Raw genomic sequence first — 23,120 nt, 5'->3', positions numbered from 1 at the left:
TAATTTTTTGTAACTGCTCAACTAAGGACACTGTTTCTTCTCTGGTGTTCAGTATTTAGTGTCCCTGCTCAGCATCCTCTCTTCCATGCCCACGACAGAGCATCCGGCTTGGTCTGCAAGGAGGTGCCACCAATGACGTCTGCAGCTTTGCTCAGTATTTGACTCTGGAACGCAAGCTGTCACACCACATTCCTAAGGGGACTTGCTCTATTTCTGCTGAAATAGGTGCAATTTCAGTGGCCAAACTGGAAAAATTCGGAGAGAACCTGACAGCGTTTTGCCTAGTGATGCCATAAAAACAAATGCAAAGGGTCACCTTCCCTGGAGGGGTTTAAGGGCCGGGTGGATGAGGTGCTGAGGGACATGGTTTAGTGATTGATGGGAATGGTTGGACTTGATGATCCGGTGGGTCTCTTCCAGCCTGGTTATTCTATGATTCTACTCTGTTTAAAAAAGAAAAGACTGTAACAATAGACACCAGCTGCATCCGGGAAGGGGAAAAGACCCATTGTTGGGGGCGCAGAGAATATCTATCAGCACTGTACAATCTTCAGATTACTACCAGGAGTTTAGGATTCCTTTAGAAGAGTAGGGTGCTCAAGTTTGAAGGCTGAGAATTTGCAAGCAGAGGTGTTCGGCTGCATTTGTGTTGCTGGTTTCAGTGGGACTCGGGTTCCAAAACCAGATTTGACACCTCTAACCGCTCCCTGCAAAGCTGCTGCAGCGTTCTCTGTTCTGCAGTGGCTCGACACCAAAGAGGTGGCATTTCCCACGGAGGCTGGTGTGTAGCTACCCGACTTGGTCCAGGAGGAAGCGGTGGGTCTGTAGCTGCGGCTGGAAAGCAAAGGGCTCTGGTCTGCAGAGATGCAGTTCCTGAGAAAAGCCCTCGGTCTTTGTTTCTTCTCTTCCTTCCGCTTCGTGCTGGTTTTGCCAGGTGTGAAACCCGATTGTCAGCAGTTTTGGGGCCGGGGAGGGGAGGAGAGAGCGTTGGTTTTCCTGTCGAGGAAAATAGCAAGGGGCTGATTGTGAAAGGAAAGGGGAAATTGAAGAATGCCACATGGCTTCTACCTTCCTGTCTTTCATCCTGGCAGAGCTGCCTCTGCAGCGACTTCCTTTGTGTCTGTTGATATTTGCTAAATGGAAAAGAGTTTTAACAAACCATTCTACTCTTCTCAACTAGAGCCCAGGGAGAGGATAATACTCCTCTTGGAAGAATCAAAGATATCCATTAGCGTTGAGTTAATAGTTAATCAAGACTCATTTAGAAATGTGTTAACGCAGAATCCAAATATCAACGGAATAAAAATCCTGAAATTATGATCTTGTTCTCAGTGCAGTCTCGCTTTGGCTTTATTTGGCATCAGACTGTTCACATCAACTCATACTTTTTTATTTGCCTCTGAATATATTCCTGCAGATTGTCCTAGGCTGCAAGTTGTCGAGTTCTTTTATAGAATCATAGAATCATTTAGAACTTCTCAAGTACAAACAAAGCAGTTTCTGAGATCGGTCCCCCAGATAAATATGAACTCCAGACCCTTCTGATTGGTGCTGTCGCTGGGTGGAAGTTTGTTGATATTTATACCCAACTTGCCCAGGGCTGGTTCGGTTCAGGAATATAAATTATCTTCCAGCGCCAACGTGGTGGCTGGTGCCAAGGACATAATCTTCACTGCTTCCTAACTTAGTCTTGAATGTCTGAGCTGTGAGCTGGAGGGCTGTGCCGTATCTAACCTGGAGCTGCTAGCAGCTTTCAGCATCATAAATCCAGGGAGTGGAGGAGCCAGTGCAGGTGACGGGACAGCTGGAGCTGTTTTCTCTACACTCGAGGGGGAAAGGGCCCTCTGAATAGCTCAAGGAAACGCTCAGTGTTGTTGGAACAGCCATGGATCTGCTTCCCTAGTGCTTCCTTCAGCACATGTTGCACTTGACCCTGCCAGTACTCAACGCCAATAGGAGTCAAGTCATTGTCCCCAGTGGCAGATTAAACTGCTCGACCATTGTTGAGAGTCCAAGATTTTCCTCTCTCACCCTGTTTAAATGACTGCTTGGATGTGCAGCCAAAATAAACATGAGCTAATAAAAAACGCAGAGATAACAGATACAGGCTGGCTGTTGTGGACTGAAGGGGCATGCTGCAGCACAGAGATGTGTGGGTTTGCTTGCACCTTTTCTGCTTTAGTTCTGACGTTGAATTACCCGAAACAAAGGTGATATGGATCGAGTACAACTGCCTTTCTGTTCTTATAGGGAACCGTATGTACGTGTAGCCTTTGAATGAGAAAGGGAACTGTTAGGCTGCCGAGAAGCCAACACTTCCCTGTATTTCCCCGCAGTCCATTTCCTTGTTGGCAATAAATGCATTTTGAGTTGACTTTTTACTTGTTGATGTACCCGCTACGCAGGCTGTGAAGGCCACTGCTGGAAGATAAGGCTGCGATCAGCAGTCTGGGGGCTATAAGGAGGTGGGCAACCTGTGTGGCTATTGCGAGTGCCTAAACTTATGGTAAAGGAGACGAGGAGATCAGGAGAGGCTCAAAAACCTGTGGGATAACACTATGGAGTGATAGGGGCTGGATTGTGTTTGTATTCCCATTGTGCAGTGTTGTTGAGTGCCGTGTTAGGTTATAAAAGGCGAATAGCCGGAGAGGTTCTGTAATTGCTTGGCTCTACAACTGGTTTAAGTGCTTGTATGTCGCTCGCATCCATAATCACTTTGTGCTTGAAGATGGGTAGCCTGCCAGTGTCCTTTTGCAGTGGTTTTCTTTGCTTTCCTCTTCCCGAGGCTCGGGTGGGATGCTGTGGTCTTGCACTCCATCTTCTTCTGTAGCCAATTGGCAAGCAGTGATGAAGATGTTCTTGAGAAACAGGACCGAGAGCATGATGTGACACTGAAGGCTTAAAGGCTGCTGGGCAATAATTACCATAAATGATGCAGACAAGTCCAGATCTAGGAACAGTTTCTCCTCTTTCATCCCGAGCCAACCATGGCTCATGCTGACAGCACACCTGGAAATGAGGTAGCTGAATGCTCTGCCCACATTGTTGAGATTCGCTGGCGCTTGGGCACAGGCAGAGAGGGTGTTTTCTCTGCTCCTGGGCAACCTTTGTTCTCCTGCAGCCAGGAAGGCTTCCTGATGAAATGAGACAAGACGGTGTGCTTCCCTTCCTTCCTCGGGGAGGATGTTCCTAAACCACCTGGGGTGTAACTTCCCTGAGAAATGCACTGTCCAGCCGCGGAGATCCTGCTCCTGTTGAGGTAGGAGGTGGAAATACTTCCAGTGCTGCCCGAACATGTTATTTAGGTCAGTCACAAGGAGGATGGCAGCATGAATCAGAAAAGGAGTTCGAAGAGGAGGAGGTAAGTCATTAGAGAGCACCTTGATACTCCCTGCCAGTGCAGGTGTTTTCTCTGACAGCGCAGAAGCACAGTTAGAGATCATGTTCGTTGTCTTCTGTGCTCTCTGTACTCTCCTGTAACTATGAGTAGCTGGGCTGGAAGTGAAAAACAAGACTGCAAACAAAAGCTCTGTCTTTATCGCTCTTTGTTGGTGTACATACTCCCTAGTGTATTAACTAATCTCTCTGAAACAGAGAGATAAAGCAAGGTCTTCCTTATCCCTCTGGAAAACAAGATACATCATAATAATTACTCTAACTGTGTCCATTTGAGGTGAATGAGTCTCCAGAAGATGCTTTTGTGGGGGCAGAGTCATCACATTCTTGTGGCAACTGCTCGCTGGTGGGTTGCTGGCTGGAATAACTCAGCAGAGTTTCCCACCAGGTGAGGGATGGGCTGTGCCTGCTGCGTGTATGGGGAGGAAAGCCCAGCCGAGCATGCTGGGCTGCACGTTGGGCGGATGGGATGTCGGCGATGGTGGGAAACCTCCTCAAAACCTCCTGCTGGGCAGGGCTTTGCCGAGCGCTCTTGTTTCCCTTCCCAGAGGAAGCCGCCTGAATTTACCCGTTGCTCTGTAGAGACCTGTAGGCTAAAACAAATTATTCTTCTGCAGTAGAAAACATTGGGACCAACCTTAACTGATGAAGCAATTTGCCAGCTTTTAGCCTCAAGGACCCCGGTCCCTCGGGGCTTTCCAACGTAATGACTTGGGTTGGCTTCCCAGAAAGATTCTCTTGGATATGTGCTGTTGGCAATACTCTGGCTCATTACTGGCTGCTTTATTTTTCCAAGAGCCAGCTCTTGTAAGCTTCGTTCTCACAGCATTTTTTTCTTTCTAGAAGAAGCTTTTGCTGGCTCTCCTGAACTATCGCATGGGAATTGCTTACTAGCTTAGATTTATTTTTTTTTGTTTTGACCCAAAGCTGCGCTTCGCTCCCCCCTGTAACACTGCCAACATAATTTCCAGTCTCTTTTAAGCATATGTTTTGCAATAATATCTAAGCTCTTGGCTCCAAATAGCTGCCTTACAGAGAGATTAGTATCTTTTAACAAAGGAATTGAGAAGCAAATAGTGAGAACAAAAGCAGTTATCTTGAGAGCCTGTATGACTGTCTTGACCTTTCCCAAAAGCCTCAGCCCAGGCTTCAGCGTGGAGCTAGCAGATGGCAGCGACTGGGGTGGACTTGAGTTTGTGGAGTCTTCTTCCTAGTCCCTGTGTTCACTGGAAATACTAACTCTGCACGTTGTTGCCATCTGGGCTTGACTGTTCTATTCTGATACTCTCCAGGGAGCCTTCGCTAGCAGAGCTCATCTCCGATGGAGCCCTCTTTGGCTGACCTCGTGCTCAGGCTAGTATTAGCAGTGTGGATTTTTGAGATTTGACAGCAGCATTCTTCCTAGGAAGAAAACTGGCTTGGGAAATGGTTTGGGAAAGAAGGTACGCCACTCACCGGCTGCGTTCTCCAGGTGTCCAGCTGGGTACGTGGTGTTAAACTAGAGAGTGAGGGGGGTCAATATTAACATTTTTAAAAATTCAAGAGAAGGTGCTACAGGAACCCAAAGGCTTTCGGAAAACTAACTGAAAAATTGCTGTTGCTTTCGATGGGAGAGCTGGGTGCGCAGGTAGGGAGGAAGATGTACAACGCCGTTCACGAAATTAGCAGTGGTGGCACAATACCCCAGATCTTCTGGTATTAAAAACCTCCTTGGTTTTCATCAGTACGTGTCTGTGAGCCTGAGTCGTTGGCACAGGAAGGATGTGGATCTATTAGAGTGAGTCCAGAGGAGGCCATGGAGGTGATCCAAGGGCTGGAGCACCTACCATACAAGGATAGGTTGTTCATCCTGGAGAAAAGAAGGCTCCAGATAGACCTTAGAGCAGCTTCCAGTGCTGAAAGGGGCTCCAGGAAAGCTGGGGAGGGGCTCTTGGTCAGGGAGGGCAGGGATAGGATGAGAGAGAATGGTTTTCAGCTGAAAGAGGGAGATTGAGATGAGATCTTAGGGAGAAATGTTTTGCTGTGAGGGTGGGGAGGCCCTGGCCCAGGCTGCCCAGAGCAGTGGTGGCTGCCCCATCCCTGGAGGGGTTCAAGGCCAGGTTGGATGGGGCTTGGAGCCCCTGATCCAGTGGGAGGTGTCCCTGCCCATGGCAGGGGTGGGACTGGATGGGCTTTGAGGTCCCTTCCAACCCAACCCATTCTGTGATTCTATGGTTACAGAACTGGTGTCTTTGGAAGTGCACTTTCTCTTGAGTAGCGCGTTGCTCAATTTGCATTGCAGGTGAGTTGAGTTCCAGTTGCTCCATGTGTTTTGACAAGTTTGTTGTTGGTTGTGCATATGACTAACATAAGATTTCAGCGTCTCCCTAGGACTAAGTAGCACCAAGGTTAAATGTATTTCCTTCTGTTAAGGCTTTGCCTGCAAAGTTTTGTGTTGAAATAGCAAATGTGTGTAAAGTTGACGTGTTGGTGAATGTGAAATAGGACTTTCTGCCCTTAGTCTTCTATCCACATTGGTTCTTACTTTGTATTGCAGTGGTGTCATTAATCTGGAGGCTGTGAATGTCAATTAAATTTGTGTAAAATGTCTTTGGGGCACTTTCTGTTTGCAATTTTTGTTGTTGTCCTTGTAAATGCAAAACCTGATGCACGGAACTAAAATAATGCAATCTCAATGCGTTTTCTAGCAATGCTTTTTGATTCTAATACGTATTGCAAGGTCTTCTGTCACGCAGGCAGAACGAGGGCTCCAAGTGGTATGAGTAACTGCTCTTGGCAGCACTGTTTACCAAAGCAGTAGCTAAGCTTTGGATCCTCTATGCGCTGACCTGCCCGAGTCACAGGTCGCCCCGTTGCACCAGCTGCTGCAGCGCCCCAGAAAATTTCCTGCATTGCTTGTTAGAGATTTATATATGCAGGGACAAAAACAGATTGGAAGAGTCTGATAGCCCATGGAGATCCTTTCCTGATATTCCATGCTGTGTGGCCACCTCTTCGTCCAAGCTCTTTCCAGCTGGCCTCATCTCTCTGGAGTATTCCAAGGGTTTTGCCTTCGTTTGCATGATGAGCTTGGGGTTGTGGTGTTCTCTTTCGCTCGTCCTTTGGCAGGGCAGGTGGCTGAGGTGTGTTGAGACTCAGCTCCAGGTTTGGGATTCCAAGGAGGGGAGCGTTGGGTGTGGGAGACCCAACAGGAGGCAGAATCCTCTTCTGAATCTAAAAGAATGGTTTGCTTCTCAAGGGAACCGAGCTGACTTCACCTGGGATTGAAAGAATAGATAGGTGCTCAGCATCTCTGGAATTGAGAGACAGAGATACAGGCTGCCAAATGCTCAGAACAAAACCTCAAGCCCTCCCGACCTCTGTTCTGAGGCTGTATCTATTTTGGCTTAAGTACGCGGCATTCCAGGGGTGGAAGGGCATATCCAGTCCCATGAGCTGTGCTCTCCTCTGGGGAGCAGGGTGTCTCACAGACCTCTCTTCACTTCTATGTTGTGCTGCTCCGTATTTCATAGAATCATAGAATCACCAGGTTGGAAGAGACCCACTGGATCATCGAGTCCAACCGTTCCCATCAATCACTAACCCATGTCCCTCAGCACCTCGTCCACCCGTCCCTTAAACCCCTCCAGGGAAGGTGACTCAACCCCCTCCCTGGGCAGCCTCTGCCAGTGCCCAATGACCCTTTCCGTGAAAAATTTTTTCCTAATGTCCAGCCTGAGCCTCCCCTGGTGGAGCTTGAGGCCATTCCCTCTCGTCCAGTCCCCTGTCCCTTGGGAGAAGAGCCCAGCTCCCTCCTCTCCACAACCTCCTTTCAGGGAGTTGGAGAGAGCAATGAGGTCTCCCCTCAGCCTCCTCTTCTCCAGGATAAACCCCCCCAGCTCTCTCAGCTGCTCCTCGTAAGGCCTGTTCGATACAACTCGCAGGAGAATGTGCACGATGGTCCCTAAGAAGCTTCTCTACCCTCTAGAGCTTCATCCCTTTGTGTCCCGGGCTCAGGGGAAGCCTTTCGCAGCCCTCTCCGGCGTCCAACCCTCCTCCAGCCGCGTTCTTGAGAAATCCTAGTGGAGAGTTCGACCTGGCAGCTGGAGGCTGTTACCTCATGCCACAAAAATGCTTTGTTATTGAGAAAATGGAAACTGTCTGAGGTTTGGGAGCTGAATAGAGTCATTGGTGTCTGTTTTAACCGCAGTTTGGTGGTGACTGCTCAAAGTTCCCCTCTGGGAGCGTTCCCTTTTCCCGCACCCATAATCTTCAAGTCACCGGAGAGCGGCAGCGATTTAACTCGTTAGCGGAGCAAATGCTGGATGCCGTTGCTTCTACTCTGCAGAAACTTCACTAAAACCTCAGCATCTTCCAGCAAAAAGAAAACCAGCCAGCCAATAAATAACCCTTTGCAAGCTGTTGGCCAGAAAAGCGATCCCTGTGGATCTGAAGCCAAACTCAACTCTTTTTACAATCTCAGCTGCGCTTCTTGTTTACTTGGTTTTCAAAAAGCTGTGTTAAGATTAGGCAGGAACCTCTTGGAGAGAAAAGGCATGCTTGGAGGCTTGTGTTTTTTTATAATTCTTTCACTCGGGTATCTGAATCGCAGTCCTGAAGAGAAATTTCTTTTCATCAGTGACTTTTAAAAGTAGGTTTGGGAACGCAGGAGAAAATTCAATCCCTTGTTTTATTATTTTTATTCTGTTTGCAAGCTGGTTTTCATATCGCTGTGAATAATGACCTGAGTTAGTACAGAAGAGCGTTACCCTGAATACACGACTTGTTTTAGTGAAGATATATTTGTCTGCATTTGTGAAACTGTGGCCTCTGGTACCTCCTGCTGAGAACGTTGCATAAGCGTTACTCACCAAGCACCCTCACGGAGCTGAACGCAGCAGTGTTAGCTTGTTGGAAAGAGAACGAGCGCTTTATTTATATATATTTAAACTAATGAATCTTAGCAGGCCAAATAAATGTCTTCCAGCTGCTACAGATGGTTTATACATGACTAAGTATTTTAGTGCATCGAAAAACCTAGAATACTAGAACCACACGGTATTTAATATTTAATTATTACCCCGGAATGTAAATATGGCCTTGATATTTTGAATTTGTTTACCCAGATTTCAAGTGTTCCCTTAGAAACTTATCAGTTAATATGGTTCTGATCTTGTTGTCTGGAGAGAAGAGGGACTCCTCAGCATCTTCTCTAAACTTCTTCGAATATCAGAGTGGGTTTCAGTAATGGGAATTTCCTTAACTGGAGAAATGACCCCAGCTGTTTCAGGCAGGATGATGTTTGGGATGGGGAGGTGGTGGAGAAAGAACAGTGGTCAAAACTGTGGACCTTGAGCTGTCTCGGAGCACAAAGACTGATTTTGTCGGCGCCGGGATCTCGTGTACTAACCTAAACTGCTGACTTTGACAGGCTTTTGACCTCACCTTGGGATTCCGTTGCCCTTATTTAAGGAAAACGTGGTTTTTTCTGTTCTTCTTTGAACCAGTGCCCAGCTTCTGGTGCTGCAGTGCCTTCTTCCAGCTCCGTACGCTCACTTATAAAGCCCAAGGTTTAAATAGAAGGAGTGACCAGCAAAGGCACGGCATTACTTTATCAAAAGATCTAGAGTGTGGATTAACTGTACTTTGGAACCGCACAGTGCTGTGTCTTTCTCTCATGGACTGGTTTGTGTTGAAAGGGACCTCAAAGATCATGTCCTTGTCATCCATCTCTTTTTTTTCCTTTTTCCCCTGCTTCTCACCAAGAGTTCAGCTTGTGGAATCTATTTGGATAACGTGCATTAGTGTCACAGTTTCCAGGCTGACAGGGATATGTGCAGCATCTCAGAAGGAGAAGAGAGATTGACGGGGACTTGGATCTTGGTTCCATTTTTAGTTCTACCAGGCTTGCCCTGTGCCAAAACCCTCCGAGGTGCAAATCCCAGGAGAGAGATAAAATAACTCCCTCCCCTGCAGGTATTATAAGGGTAAATAATGTTTTTGCCGGTGACAGCTGTTAGGAAATCGAGGAAGCAACAATCCGATGAGAGGTACAGGGTGTCAGACCTGTGGAAGCTGAGCTCTTGCAGTTATGGTCTTGAACTGGATCATCACATATATTTGTGTTATTTGCAGCAGAGAGTCAGGGAGCTAAACTGCTTTCCAAGTAAAGAAATTATTCTTTAGTTTGTGTTCCTGAATGAGGATTAGTTATTCTTACCTGCCTCTTTCCTCAGCACATGGAAATGTTCAAATAGGTTCATTGGGCACTGGCAGAAGCTGCCCAGGGAGGGGGTTGAGTCACCTTCCCTGGAGGGGTTTAAGGGACGGATGGACGAGGTGCTGAGGGACATGGGTTAGTGATTGATGGGAATGGTTGGAGTCGATGATCCAGTGGGTCTCTTCCAACCTGGTGATTCTATGATTCTGTGAAGGTCAGTGTTTAAATCTGAAGGCATTTCAGTGGCTGCCTTTAACTCAGTGAACACTTCATATCAAGCCAATTATCGTCATGCCTGGCTTGGAGGGGTCTGGAATCTGGAGAGAAATAGTGGTACCTGCGAAAGAGTCATTAATGCAAAAACTATGCAGTCTGTGTGTGTAACTCAGCCAAAAGGAGTTTTATTTCTGGTATTTCTCAACCCTATGCAAGCATCGTGTAACTCACAGGAAGATTAAATCTGGCCCGCTGGGCTTGTAGAGAGGTCTTGGTTGTGTTGCTTTTGGAGAGCCTGAAGAGCCGTGTGTGGAAAATCACAAATGCACGTCAGGTTGGTGAAGGTGTTGGACCATGTGCACAGGCTGTGTCACGCTTCGTGCTCTACGGAACAGTCACTCAGCTGGGGAATGGTGAAGTAAGTGCTTTCAGATCCTCGATAGCTTTGAGGCTGGAGTTCAGAGAAAGACGCAGAGCAGAATTTTGGGAAGAGTGGAAGAGGGCAATCCAGAGATCTTGAGAAACCGGGCTCCGAGCAGATCGTGCTCATGATCTCTTGACCCTTTCCAGTAGAAATCAAGGAGTTGTGGCTGCCCACCTTGTTAGCACTTGGTAAGTCAGGCTGAAAATGATGTTAATTGGCTTTTCACTTTCTATTAGGAGTTTCGCTTGTTCTTTTATTTCTGTCCTCGTGCCATTGAGAAATAGAAAGGATTTGCAAGTGGAATCTATCTACACAAAATTAGAATCGGAATTCTTATGTCTCCGAAAATTTAGAGTAAGTATCCGATTTCCAGTCACAAGTAATGACATTTGAACCTCAGTAGGAAATGCAATCCCTGTGCTGATGTCACCCTCTGGTTTATGATGCGAGTGCTTTGGTTTCTGGGTGAGCACTGAAGCGCTTTACTAGTGGGGCGCCGGTTTACTGGTGAGAATCTCCTGCTGGTTGCTCCTGCTCCCACTGTCTGTGGGGCGAGTCTCAGCAGAGCCACCCGCGTCCTGCGTGGCACAGCACTGCCACCCTTCAGCCTGGTGTTTTGACGCTGCCCCATCGCGTTCAGCAATGCAAGGTAATGGAGAACTGGTCTGAGTTATTGTTCCTAGGGATTTACCGGTTCAGGAGACGTAGAGCAAGTTTGCTGTGGTCGGTTAGGAGAACAGAGGGAGGGCTATTAGGGCATGGTTGGTGCCTTGTTGCAGTGAAGCCAACAATCCCTGCACTGCCCGAGCGTGCAAACAGCTTTGGAAAGTCTTCCAGTCTGATCAGAGAGCAGGTCCTGTTCCTTCCATCAGTGAAAGAGCGTGGAGCATCTTCTCTGCAGCAAAGAAACGGGGCATTGCTTTGTTATCCACTGCTTCAGGGGCTGCAACGTCAGCTCTCTTCAGTCTTTACCCGAGTGTTGTCACGAGAAGAGCCTCTGTTAGTTAAAATTCTGTCTGTTGGGTTCATTTTTAATCAGTGGCAAACTTGTTCCCTTGTGAATCTCAGATGTGAATGAGGGAATGAGGTTCTGTAAATGCACTGGATCAGCAACTCTTTAATAATTATTATTTCTTTTTTCTTCATGGCCTCAAGCTCCACCAGAGGAGGTTCAGGCTGAGCATTAGGGAAAAAATTTTCATGGAAAGGGTCATTGGGCAGTGGCAGAGGCTGCCCAGCGAGGGGGTTCAGTCACCTTCCCTGGAGGGGTTTAAGGGGTGGGTGGACGAGATGCTGAGGGACATGGGTTAGTGATTGATGGGAATGGTTGGACTCAATGATCTGATGGGTCTTTTCCAACCTGGTGATTCTGTGTGCTTGGTTTTGGTTTTTTTCTGCTGACAGCGATGCTCCGTGTTGCCCAGACAGAAGTGCTGGTTCAGAGATGGACACCTCCAGCGGGCAAGGCCATGGATGTTGGATGCTCAGTGTGTAGCTTTGTGATATAAAGGCATTCATCAATTTTGTGAGCATTTGTGCCCCTTAAAATAGCTGTTTCCACTTAGTCTTCTGGATGTGGCAGCTGTTTTCCCTTCCTTAGGTTCCACCAAAGACTCGCTGCCTCCAAGGATGGCAGCAGAGCACGTGGCATCTTATAAATATCTTTTTAATGCTTGCAAGGAGTTATTTCTTAGAGATTTTATGTAAAAATGTGACAATAACAGGTGATGGCTTCTGTTATTTAAAATATGTAAGATTTAAGAGTAATTTTTGAAGTTGCCAGTGAGAAATGCTTTTAAAAGGAGGTTGATTTGAAGGTAGCCAGCTCTGTCCAGTAAAAGTAAATGACCTGATGACCAGATCATCTAGAAAAGAAATCTTCAGCCATAGAAGATGGAAAAATCATTCACTTCTACCTTAGCAAGGCAGTGGCTGAAAGCAGAGGTGATCTTCATGGTCCGGTCCATCCCGTTCTGTACTTTCTTGTGCTCTGGGGGTTCAGCTGTGCTGCCCTTGCCGAGCGCTCCCCTATTCCCGAGGGTTGCAGCTGGTGCATTCAGCATCTCCCAGGCAACAAAGATCGTAGTTTTGTTTCGGACCACAGGCAAGCGGTTCTCGGGATGGTAACCTGAGACACTTTGTCTTTGCCAGCATTCAGTCCTTCCCCAGATTTAGAAGCTGTTCACATGGCGCGGGCTACAGGGCTGTAATTGCCTTTGCTTGCAGGGGACACCAGCAGCTGGGAAAAGTTCATTGGATGGAGGCTTGTCCTTGCTCCTCATGCAAATCGCCAGCGCAGGTGGAGGAGAGGGACCTGGGGGTGTTGGTTGACAGCGACTGAACATGAGCCAGCAGTGGCCCAGGTGGCCAAGAAGGCCAATGGCATCTTGGCTTGGATCAGAAACAGCGTGGCCAGCAGGGCCAGGGAGGTTCTTCTCCCTCTGTAGTCGGCACTGGTGAGACCGCTCCTTGAATCCTGGGGTCAGTTGTGGGCCCCTCACCACAAGAAGGATGTTGAGGCTCTGGAGCGAGTCCAGAGAAGAGCAACGAAGGTGGTGAGGGGGCTGGAGAACAAGAGGAGCGTCTGAGAGAGCTGGGGGTGTTTAGCCTGGAGAAGAGGAGGCTGAGGGGAGACCTCATTGCTCTCTCCAACTCCCTGAAAGGAGGTTGTGGAGAGGAGGGAGCTGGGCTCTTCTCCCAAGGGACAGGGGACAGGACGAGAGGGAATGGCCTCAAGCTCCGCCAGGGGAGGTTTAGGCTGAATGTTAGGAAAAAAATTTTCCCGGAAAGGGTCATTGGTCCCTGGCAGAGGCTGCCCAGGGAGGGGGTTGAGTCCCCTTCCCTGGAGGAGGGGTTTAAGGGACGGGTGGACGAGGTGCTGGGGGACATGGGTTAGTGATTGATGGGAATGGTCGGACCCGATGATCTGGTGGGTCTTTTCCAACCTGGTAATTCTGTGATTCTATGAAAGTGACTGCTGGGCACGAGCTTGTGTGCACGAGTCACTGCAGCATCTTCCTGTCACCTTCCTGTTCGCTCTGCTCACCTTGCCCGCAGGTGGAGAGCCCCGAGAGGCACAAAACAGCCAGGGCTCCAACACAGGTTCCCTTTCTCAGTCAGGAGATCTGTTTCCATGCAAGAAACCAACTACAGATGCTCATGTGTGGGAGACAAAGAATCAGCTTGGGAAAAGGGAATATTTTGACCAAATTTGGTGAAAATACTCGCTTTGCCCTTTAAGTAATAGGCATGCATGAAATAAAACTTGTCTAGTTTGTATGTCTTTTCTTGCTACTGTGAGTCAAAGTTGCTTTGTTTATTTAAAAAAACCTGATGTTGTGTAGAGCCTCCATCAGCAAAAGAGCTGCAAGGCTTTCTGGAGAAGGGAGTTACTAAGGGTTTGGGCTCAGACCATGCAGGTTTGGTGTTTGACGTGTGAGCACAGAACCTGGGCAGTAGGTCTGTCCCCTGCAGCCTGGCCACAAGCTCATAGGCATGGAAGGACTCCTTGATTATTGCCTTTATGTGCAAAATAGAGGCATAATCTCATAAATACCTTTTATTCCAGAACTACAAAAAGCCTTGTGAATGCTAACTTAAATTACACATCACCTGAGAAATGAGGCTTCATCTTCTATTTAAAAACTAGCTGCCTTTAAGGGAAGGAAAAGAATGCTCGAATTGTGAGAGAACTTCAGGGAAATAGAGCGGAATTCCTTTATTTTGCAGTGATATCTGTACTGAGAGGCACAGACCCCGAGAAGGAGAACTAGAGCAGTCAAGTTGGTTTTTTTCTGCGTATCAGCTGAGCTGTCTGTTTGAGTTGCAAGATTCTTGTGCGCTGAGCAGATCTCAGATGAAGGTGAATTGGCCCCAGTGTGCAGTTAGTCATTTCCTGTCATGCTTTCGTGTTTGAGTTCTGGTGGAGTGGCTGTGGCCTTTATTTCGTGAGGCAAAGGGATTTTGAACCATTATTGCTGGAGTCCTGGGTTTGTGCCGTTGGAGAAGCCGTTAGGCATTTAGATGGCTCAGGGCCAGCTCTGCTGGGTTACAGGGGTATAAATCAATCCAGTCCAAAATTAAACTTTCATTACTAGATTATAATCCTCACAACATCCTTATTCTTCGGGACTCCGTTTTTTTCTTTCTGTAATAGTCCAGGCGTTATAAAGATCTTGCTGGGCTTCTGCATTTGGAAGGTTTAGGACATCCAAGGTGCTGTGCAACGGAGCTCTGCTGTTTGAGTTTGGGGCATGGATGCGTTTTCTCGTTTGGTTTTGTTTCTGGAGGATGCAAGGCGGTGATTGAAGTGATGTGTGGTGTTACAGGGCTGTGAGAAGCTTGAGATGAGCCAGCAATGTGTGCTCGCAGCCCAGAAGGCCAGGGGTGTCCTGGGCTGCATCCAAAGCAGCGTGGCCAGCAGGTCAAGGGAGGGGATTCTGCCCCTCTGTTCCTCCCTTGTGAGACCTCATCTGGAGCATAGTGTCCAGTTCTGGAATCCTCAACATGAGAAGGAGATGGAGCTGTTGGAACGGGTGGAGAGGAGGCTACAAAGATGATCTGAGGGCTGGAGCACCTCCCGTATGAGGACAGGCTGAGAGAGTTGGGGTTGTTCAGCTTGGAGAAGAGAAGGCTCCAAGGAGACCTTGGAGTGACCTTCCAGTACCTGAACGGGCTACAAGAAGGCTGGGGAGGGACTGTTTACAAAGATTTGTAGTGATGGGACAAGGGGCAATGGGGATAAACGGGAGAGGGGCAGATTTAGAGTGGCCATAAGGAGGAATTTCTTCACTATGAGAGTGGTGAGGCCCTGGAACAGGTTGTCCAGGGCAGTGGTGGCTGCCCCATCCCTGGAGGTGTCCAAGGCCAGGTTGGATGGGGCTTGGAGCCCCTGATCCAGTGGGAGGTGCAGGGGTTGGAACTGGATGACCTTTGAGGTCCCTTCCAACCCAAACTGATGTGATTCTATGAAAACAGATGCTACGACAGGCAGGGAGCATGAAGTGCTGTATGCACCAAGGCGTAGCCTCATACCCATTTATATATATTCTCTCTTTGTGACTTTCTTGATGAAACCTTCTTGATGATGCCTTCCCTCCACCTTTTCTTGTCCATCACTTCATAAGGACAGAGAAATAGAAGGTTCAGAGATAAGTTATAGCACTTCTGAGCAACAGGCATTTCACTGTCCAGACCAGCTTCTGCCTAAACCTGGTGTGAAACCCAGGGCCTGGAGGCCAGATGCTGCCAATTAATTTGTTTTATATGGTTGATGACTATCTTCAGGGTTTGTTTGGTGTTCTTGCATTACTCTTTGTTGTCATTAGGGTGATGGTTAGTGTACAGTGCACTCAGTGAAAGGCCTGTTCAGCTCTGCATAAGCAATTCCTCATCCTTGCCCAGTTTTCTAGTTGGAAGTGGAAATTTAAGGAAATTTGTGGATTTGACGTTGGCAGACTCTCACGGTGTGATTTGTCAAACACCAATTAGCTGATGGTGTTTTTGCCAGGGCGGTTGAGGCCGAGACACCGCGAGCAGATGGGAATCGTGTGTGTTGCTGTGTTGGGGATGCAGCGTGGCCTGATGGTGTGGTCCAGCGGTGGCACTGGAAGAGCTGGTGCGGAGCTGGTGCTGAGCCTGCTGGCTCTCACGGACAAGGAGAGCCTGAGGATTGTGTGCTCTCCAATGTTTTTGTTATCACCATTACCATAATAGAACGGGAGCGTGTCCTTCTCTCTCTCGAATTGGATGACTAACGTGCTTCAGAGGAGAAGGGAGCAGTTCAGAAAGCTTATTCCTTGCTCCTTTTTAAGAACTAATACAAGCAGCCGTTTCCCTGGACGGTGACTCGTGCTCCTCCCATCACACCGAAGCTCCTGGGATCAGCGTGACACCCCCTGAAACTTGGCTCCAGTGTCTTTCTTCCTATTATGGTCACCCTGGCCATGTCCCCAGCTGCCGTCCTGCACCCGTTACGGGCTCTGCCACCAGCCGGGCTTGGCCCAGGCTCCTGTTGGCTCTGGCGGTTGGTGTTGCACGTGGCAGGGAAGGCACCTGCGATGTACGATATGATACGAGCTTGTCTCTCTTCTCCCAAACCTCTCAAACACCAGCCAGAGTCTCTTCTGGCTGAGAGAGCTGGGGGTGTTTAGCCTGGAGAAGAGGAGGCTGAGGGGAGACCTCATTGCTCTCTCCAACTCCCTGAAAGGAGGTTGTGGAGAGGAGGGAGCTGGGCTCTTCTCCCAAGGGACAGGGGACAGGACGAGAGGGAATGGCCTCAAGCTCCACCAGGGGAGGGTCAGGCTGGACATTAGGAAGAAATTTTTCACAGAAAGGGTCATTGGGCAGTGGCAGAGGCTGCCCAGGGAGGGGGTTGAGTCCCCTTCCCTGGAGGGGTTTAAGGGACGTGTGGACGAGGTGCTGAGGGACATGGGTTAGTGATTGATGGGAATGGTTGGACTCGATGATCCTGTGTGTCTCTTCCAACCTGGTGATTCTATGGTTTTTAAGCCGCAGGCTTCTTAACCATCTGGTAAAAGGGATTTTATTCAGCTGCGAGAAGTTTCTGATGGGTTCATATCGTGCTCCTCTGCTCTTGCACTTCCTCTTCAGTCAAGTCGTCTGTTTGAACTGTGACAGGTCCAAGCTGCCCAAATGGTTTCAATTCTTGACTTCCTGTTGACTGTGCAGAATTTGCTTGCTTCGTATACATTTTTGAATAAGATTAACAGCTGCTCTGTTGCGCAAAACTTCCATTTTAATGTCAGCAGAATGACACAGGCTGCTTGTTCTGAGTGTGTCCCAACATCTCTGCTGCTCGTGGCTCTGCCCTGGGTCCCAGCTGCCCTCTGAAGGAGGAAGATTTTGTTCAGAACCTGAAATAGTTAATTTACCCTTATGAGCATTTAATTATAAGTTTTTAACTCATTCCCTCCTTTCTTCTAGGTCAGAATTTCACTTTTTACAGTTGCATACTAGTGATTCCCAATCTTCTTTCTCTGAGCCTAGTAGAATTAACTTTCTCTAAAGAAAATAAGCCTAGAGCAAGAGCTGAACTGTTTGCTGCCATTCTCCTTGTCAGTGTGCGCTCTGCTGTCCCTCTCTTGGGTTTTGGAAGGTGGGTGGATTTGGTGAAGAAGGGGAACATGGTGTTTGAATAAATCTCCTGTTTCTCTTCTTCCAAGCCACGTATCTTCATGCTTACCATGTGGAGCCTTCACCTCACAGCAGGATCCAGGGGACCTGCTTGGGTAGGAAGGTATGTGGGGAGGAAAGGGACAGCAGTAGCTGAAAACCAAATGTAAAGCGAGGTCTTGGTGACCAGAAATTACAATTTGAGTCTCAGATGGGCAAACGCTCCTGGTTTTCCACTGCAGCATGGAAAATTGGATTCTCATGCAACTGCAGCCTCAATAAAAGAAGATTCTTTCTTTAGACACTAGAGAAGGGTCAAAAGTCCCAGGGTGCACAAATACTGCCTCAGAGCTTTGTCTCGTTATCTCGCATGGGGATGATGTCTTGTGAGAGCCTGACTTCTTAGCAGCAGGTTTTCCTTTCACATAGGAAAACTTTTGGTTTATGTTTCCTTACCTTAGGAGAAAGAAGGAGGGATTTGGTGCTAGGGGAGATAAGATCTATGAACTCATTAGTGATTTGAAACCAGAGCAGGGTTTTGGAGTTCCTTAGGTCCCAGAACTTCGTGACAGCCACATGTCCCTGCTGCAGAGGGACAACAGCTCACAGCCTGGGTGTGTCAGGATTTCTTGCACACCCAACCATGTCTGTAAGAACATGAAAAACAACATATAGAAAGTAAATATTAGCATACGCATTGTACCGTGTCACTAGTGTATAAAGTGATAAAGATGCTTCCTGTCTCTCATCCGGTGTGTCAGCCTGTTGTTGGAGGCAAAGGGCACCTTTAACTGCCCTAACCAGGGCCGGATTTGTCTCTATTAGGTCTTCCAGTGCCCTCACTGCACTTGTAGCTTCACTTTTCAGCCTCTCCTCTGTGTGGGAAGCTGCTTTTGCATAGGACTGGGCTCCCTATATGCTCTCCTGGAACCCTCTTGCTCCATGCAGGCAGTGCTGGGTGTGAAGACGCTGCTGGGCTTTGGCGTGCCCGCACCTTTCCCTGCGTTGCTGGGACCTCAGGTGAGGTTTGCTCTTGCTCACCTGGGACTGGGTGTGCTGTGCAAGCAGCGCAGTGCTTCTGGGGGACTCCTCTGGACAGCCTGTGGGATAGCACCAGGGCACATCTTCTTGGTTTAAGGGTAAGATCAGACATTTGTGGGACAGTTGTGCTTTTAGCACTTTTTTTAGTGCTTGTATTTGATAGGAATGGTTGGACTCGATGATCCGGTGGGTCTTTTCCAACCTGGTGGTTCTATGATTCTATCTTTATCTCTACCTAGAACTGTTGGGAGGAGTCCCTCTGGTGTGGTTTTGCACTCTGGGTAGAGGGCACCTCAGAGATCTCCTCTGAACATTAGGAAACCTTCAATTTGCCGTTCTAAGACCGTATGAAAATCCTGCAGCAATTTAGATATACCTCGTGAATTGTCACAAGCTTTAGCAGTTTCTGCTCCTTCTTCCTCTCAAAGTCGTGCTCGTTTGAAGCCGCCTGTTTTGCTGAACAAGGGTGATTCTGACGGCGCTTATTTCACTTAAAATACAGGGTGTTTCCTCACAACTGTGCCAGCCATTTCGTTAAATCTATTGCAGATCTAGGAGCAGCCCATGACTGCTCTGGGCAGGACGATGCTCTGCCCGTGCTTGGGGAGACGATTGCGGTGCAGCTTGCTCAGCAGAGCTTGGTGTGCGCACACGCAAAGCGCAGCAACCCGGCGCTGCAAGTGGGTCTGTGTGGCCTTACACCCAGCTGATTCATTTCTCCTCTGCCTCCTCCTCCTGTGGGGCCAGCTGCTGGAGCCAAATCTGCCCTATGTGTTGGAGGAATCATAGGATAACCAGGTTGGAAAAGACCCCCAGGATCATCGAGTCCAACCATTCCTATCAAACACTAACCCATGTCCCTCAGCACCTCATCCACCCGTCCCTTAAACCCCTCCAGGGAAGGGGACTCAACCCCCTCCCTGGGCAGCCTCTGCCAGTGCCCAATGACCCTTTCCGTGAAAATTTTTTCCCTGATGTCCAGCCTGAGCCTCCCCTGGTGGAGCTTGAGGCCATTCCCTCTCGTCCTGTCCCCTGTCACTTGGGAGAAGAGCCCAGCTCCCTCCTCTCCACAACCTCCTCTCAGGGAGTTGGAGAGAGCAATGAGGTCTCCCCTCAGCCTCCTCTTCCAATGACCTGTAGCATCCTCCCATCGTGCCGGGAGCTGCCAGGTGAGTCCTGGAGCTGCGCTGGTGGTCGCTGCAAGGACTCAGCTCCTCGCTGTGTGACACTCCCCAGAGCAGCCCTTCATACTTTAGATTTCCGAGCTGTCCGTGGGGAGGCTCAGGCTGAAAGGCGGCTCGGAGATGAGATTGGAGGGCAGGAAGTGACTCAGTGGTGCTAGGAGCCGGCGGGTGAAGGCTTGATGCAAGACGGCTCCTGCGGGTGCTCCGTGCAGGCTGGGTCTGGCTGAGTTACCCTCACGAAACACTCAGCTCCCTGCTGGCAAGCTGCCTCCAGCCTCTCACCTGAAAGCAGGATCTTTAACAGCAGATTGGGGATGTTGTTCCCACTATGTCGGGTCGAGAGCCACTTTCATGGATTTGGGGAGCAGAGCATGAGGGTACAGAGTCAGCAGCATGATGAGAAACCAGCTCAGCGCCCCTGCCACCGGCCCAGTTCACAGAAATATGGACTGAAAACGTTTCTAGCCTAATGGAGGGGCTGGAGCTGCTTCTCAGAGCAAGCAGATGGTTTCCCTTTTAGGGTTGGAGGCAGGCAGAAACAATTTCACACCGATTCCAGGGCCCATAATGGTTCTGGAAAGCCAACGGGAATAAAAAAGTGTGCTTCTCCTCTTCTGACCTTGGAGTGCGTTGAGGACTGTCTTCCAAAGCCTCGTCCCTGGCTGTTTTCATCCTTACAAGGGGAATGCTTGCCTGGCCCAGCGAGGTTGTGCTTTTCCTTCTGCGTGTGTGTTTAGGTGTGAACTGCAGCTGGACGAGCTGTGCTCCGAGCAGCCCTGGGACGATGGGAATAGGCAGGAACCTGACAGACAGTCAAAGGCAGGTCTATTCCTGTATCCTGGAAGGATTAAGTGTTTCCCTAGGAATAGCCTTCTGGGTTGCTCTAGGATCACTTTGTGGAGCAGCTGGTTGTGACCTGACAACCAACAACAAACTGGTGTGAAGTTACATGGGGTTAGAGGTTCACTGTGTACATGAGACCTCTCGCCAGAGCAGTTCATTGCGGCAGGAATCATCTCAAAAAGCCGGATAAACTCTTCTGTGACTGCGTGTAGCAGAAAGCCTGGCCCTGGAGAGCCTGTCCTGCCTCCTTTGCACAATAGTCCCTGGTTTATAGACACTAAAATTAATGTAATAGTCTCCTGGGGCTGCGGCTAAGCCGTTGGCTGCCTTGCTGTGGACAATGACACTGGGGTGGTGTTAGGTGCACCGTACGCTCTAATTAGAAAGTGGACTCTGCTGTGCGTCCTTGACAAATTGCTGACCTTTCTCATACGTGGAGCTATTCTCAGCTCTGTTCCAGACCGATCGGATTTGCATCCTGAGGCATTTTAAATGTTGTTTGCGAGAGGAGCTCTTGTTCCCAAAGCTGTTTGTTCTTGAGAACCTGGGAGGAACGGAGCTTCCTTTTCTCTGTGAGCACAACTCTACCTGTCAGGGAAGGGACAGGCAGCTGGTGGGTGCATCTCTGCTGGTTTTTGCCCTCAGCCAGCCAGCAAGACAGTTGAGAGAGTGCCTCGCAGCCTGCTCCACCGTCCCCATGCATGAGGAACCTGCTCCAGCAAGCCTTGTCCCTCAGCGACTGCAGCCAACCTGGGGATGGATGAGCAAGCGCTCTCTTCCCAGCTTAAATCCCATCATTTTAGAGCTACGCCGTGGTTGGTGTTTGAAGGCGTTTCTTACATCAGCTGATGTTTACAGGGTGGTGCAGACAGCAGAGTGTGAGCGTGTGCTAATTAACACGTGTGGGGACTGCCTGTCTTGTGCCTTCTAAATCTGAGCCTCAAATCAAAAGGGTTTTAATTTTAAAACTCTACCTCTTTTTTTTTTTTTTAATGAATGGAGACAATTTCCAGATTCCTTGTTACAATCACAGTAAGAATTGTGTCCTTTTGTACTGTTTCTTTTACTCTTTTCCTTTCTGTCCCACCTTCCTCTTCTCCATGAATTTGCTCTCCGGCAGCACCATGTCCTCAGGGGTGAAGATGTAGAGTTTGCTTTGGCGTTACGTAGGGCTCTGACAGCCCTGCCCGGCACTGCATGCTAGACCAGAACAAAGGGAGCAAACAGCTTATCTAATACAAATAACCCTGAGCAAACTTCCCGGGCCAGTTCTCTTTTTTTTTTTTTCTTTTCCGTGGAAAAGGCAGCGCGGAGTCTGATCCCGTACGCTCAAAGCAGTCTCAGCCACGTGATGCTCTGCTGGCAGCCTCTGCATCTGCCAGCCTGGATGAGAACTACTCCAAGCAGAAAAAAGGGACACCTCCCACTGGATCAGGGGCTCCAAGCCCCATCCAACCTGGCCTTGAACATCTCCAGGGATGGGGCAGCCACCACTGCTCTGGGCAACCTGTTCCAGGTCCTCCCCAACCTCCCAGGAAAACATTTCTTTCGAAGATCTCATCTCAATCTCCCTTCTTTCAGCTTAAATTTATCCTGTCCCCCTGTGCGCCTGCAGTGCGGGGAGCTCTCTCCTTTGTTTTGAGTCTGGGAACCGCGGACAGAGTCCGTGCCACCAGTAAAACCCAAGATTTCTCCATCCCAGTTGTTTTTCCTTCCCTCGTGTTTCCTGCTGTCCTCTGACCCAGGATTACAGGACCACAGGGACAAAGCCCATTGAGCAAACACGGCAGCTCCCTGCTCCAGCAGCTCCCAGGGCAGGAGTGCTCATTAGAAGCCCTTTAATTACAGACACACCTTGGAAAGTTCCCTTCACAACAGAACTGGGAGGAGGGTTATTAATTTGATTTTCATTTTCATTCTTTGCCGAAGAGAATGGTCCCGGGTGGCTTTCAGGAGTGAAGGCAGGTGGGTAAAGGAGGAGGAGGTGGTGGGTGAGAAGCAGCTAGAAGCTGTGCGAGGTGTTGGGGGAGCAGGAGCTGCTGCCTGGCTGGGTGAGTTCCTCTCAAGATGCTCCAGAGGGTCCAGAGCTGGAGGAACGGGTCCAGATCTGTCCCTGGGCACCCATCTGGCTTCCCTGGGGAAACCACCCTAAGTGCCTGCCCCATCTCCGGGAACAGGCTGGAAATCACCCAGCCCAGGCTGCCTTGTTCCACGCGTCTGGAGCTCTGGAGTTTGGGCTTGGTGGCCCCAAGCCCTTGCTGCTCGCAGGGACACGCCGGGGAGCTGCTTCCACGGCCACGCGCACCAGCACGGAGGGCACGGGAGCGGTCAGCGGAGCAGGCGATGGCCGTGGCAGCAGCTGAGTAAGGAGAGCATCTGAAAAGGGACTTTGTTCCCCTTCTTTTGGTCACGTAGCCATGTGGGAACAGTAGATTTATTCACCGGCAGTGCTATCAGCACATACCAGGCTCGACAACAGCTGGGAGCTGTGTGGTTTGACCAAGAATAGCCCTGGGGAGCTCGCTGCCCTGAGTCAGAGCTGTCTGGATCAGCTCCTGCCCTGGAGGCCCTCCCAGCGTAAGGGAGACGGCTGGTGGGGCTGGGAGCCGGCGAGCTCCCTGCCCCATTAAGTGCTAAATTGTAGATTGAGCCATAATAGCTCTTTCTGAAGTGGGTGAGTTCA

At 49.2% G+C, this 23,120-nt stretch overlaps 1 protein-coding gene across 4 annotated transcripts in view; it reads left to right on the top strand.

Annotated features, from left to right (window-relative positions):
* FHL3 (four and a half LIM domains 3) overlaps window positions 1-23,120 on the top strand; it is a 32,437-nt gene that overhangs the window by 2,975 nt on the left and 6,342 nt on the right. The window contains exon 1 of one of the 4 annotated variants that reach the window (XM_069875384.1): window positions 10,780-10,884. The exons of 1 other annotated variant lie outside the window; for it this stretch is intronic. In XM_069875384.1, the coding sequence (XP_069731485.1) occupies window positions 10,878-10,884 (7 nt within the window). In that variant the 5' untranslated portion in view covers window positions 10,780-10,877. Of the gene's footprint in view, window positions 1-10,779; window positions 10,885-18,498; window positions 18,509-23,120 lie in introns of those variants that run through there. 2 more of the 4 variants (XM_069875385.1, XM_069875387.1) reach the window with 2 other exon arrangements.

This window comes from Phaenicophaeus curvirostris, chromosome 23 (genome assembly GCF_032191515.1).
Source record: "Phaenicophaeus curvirostris isolate KB17595 chromosome 23, BPBGC_Pcur_1.0, whole genome shotgun sequence".
Taxonomy (NCBI): domain Eukaryota; kingdom Metazoa; phylum Chordata; class Aves; order Cuculiformes; family Cuculidae; genus Phaenicophaeus; species Phaenicophaeus curvirostris.
Note: the sequence above shows the minus strand (reverse complement) of the source record. Positions and strands in the feature narration are given on the sequence as shown.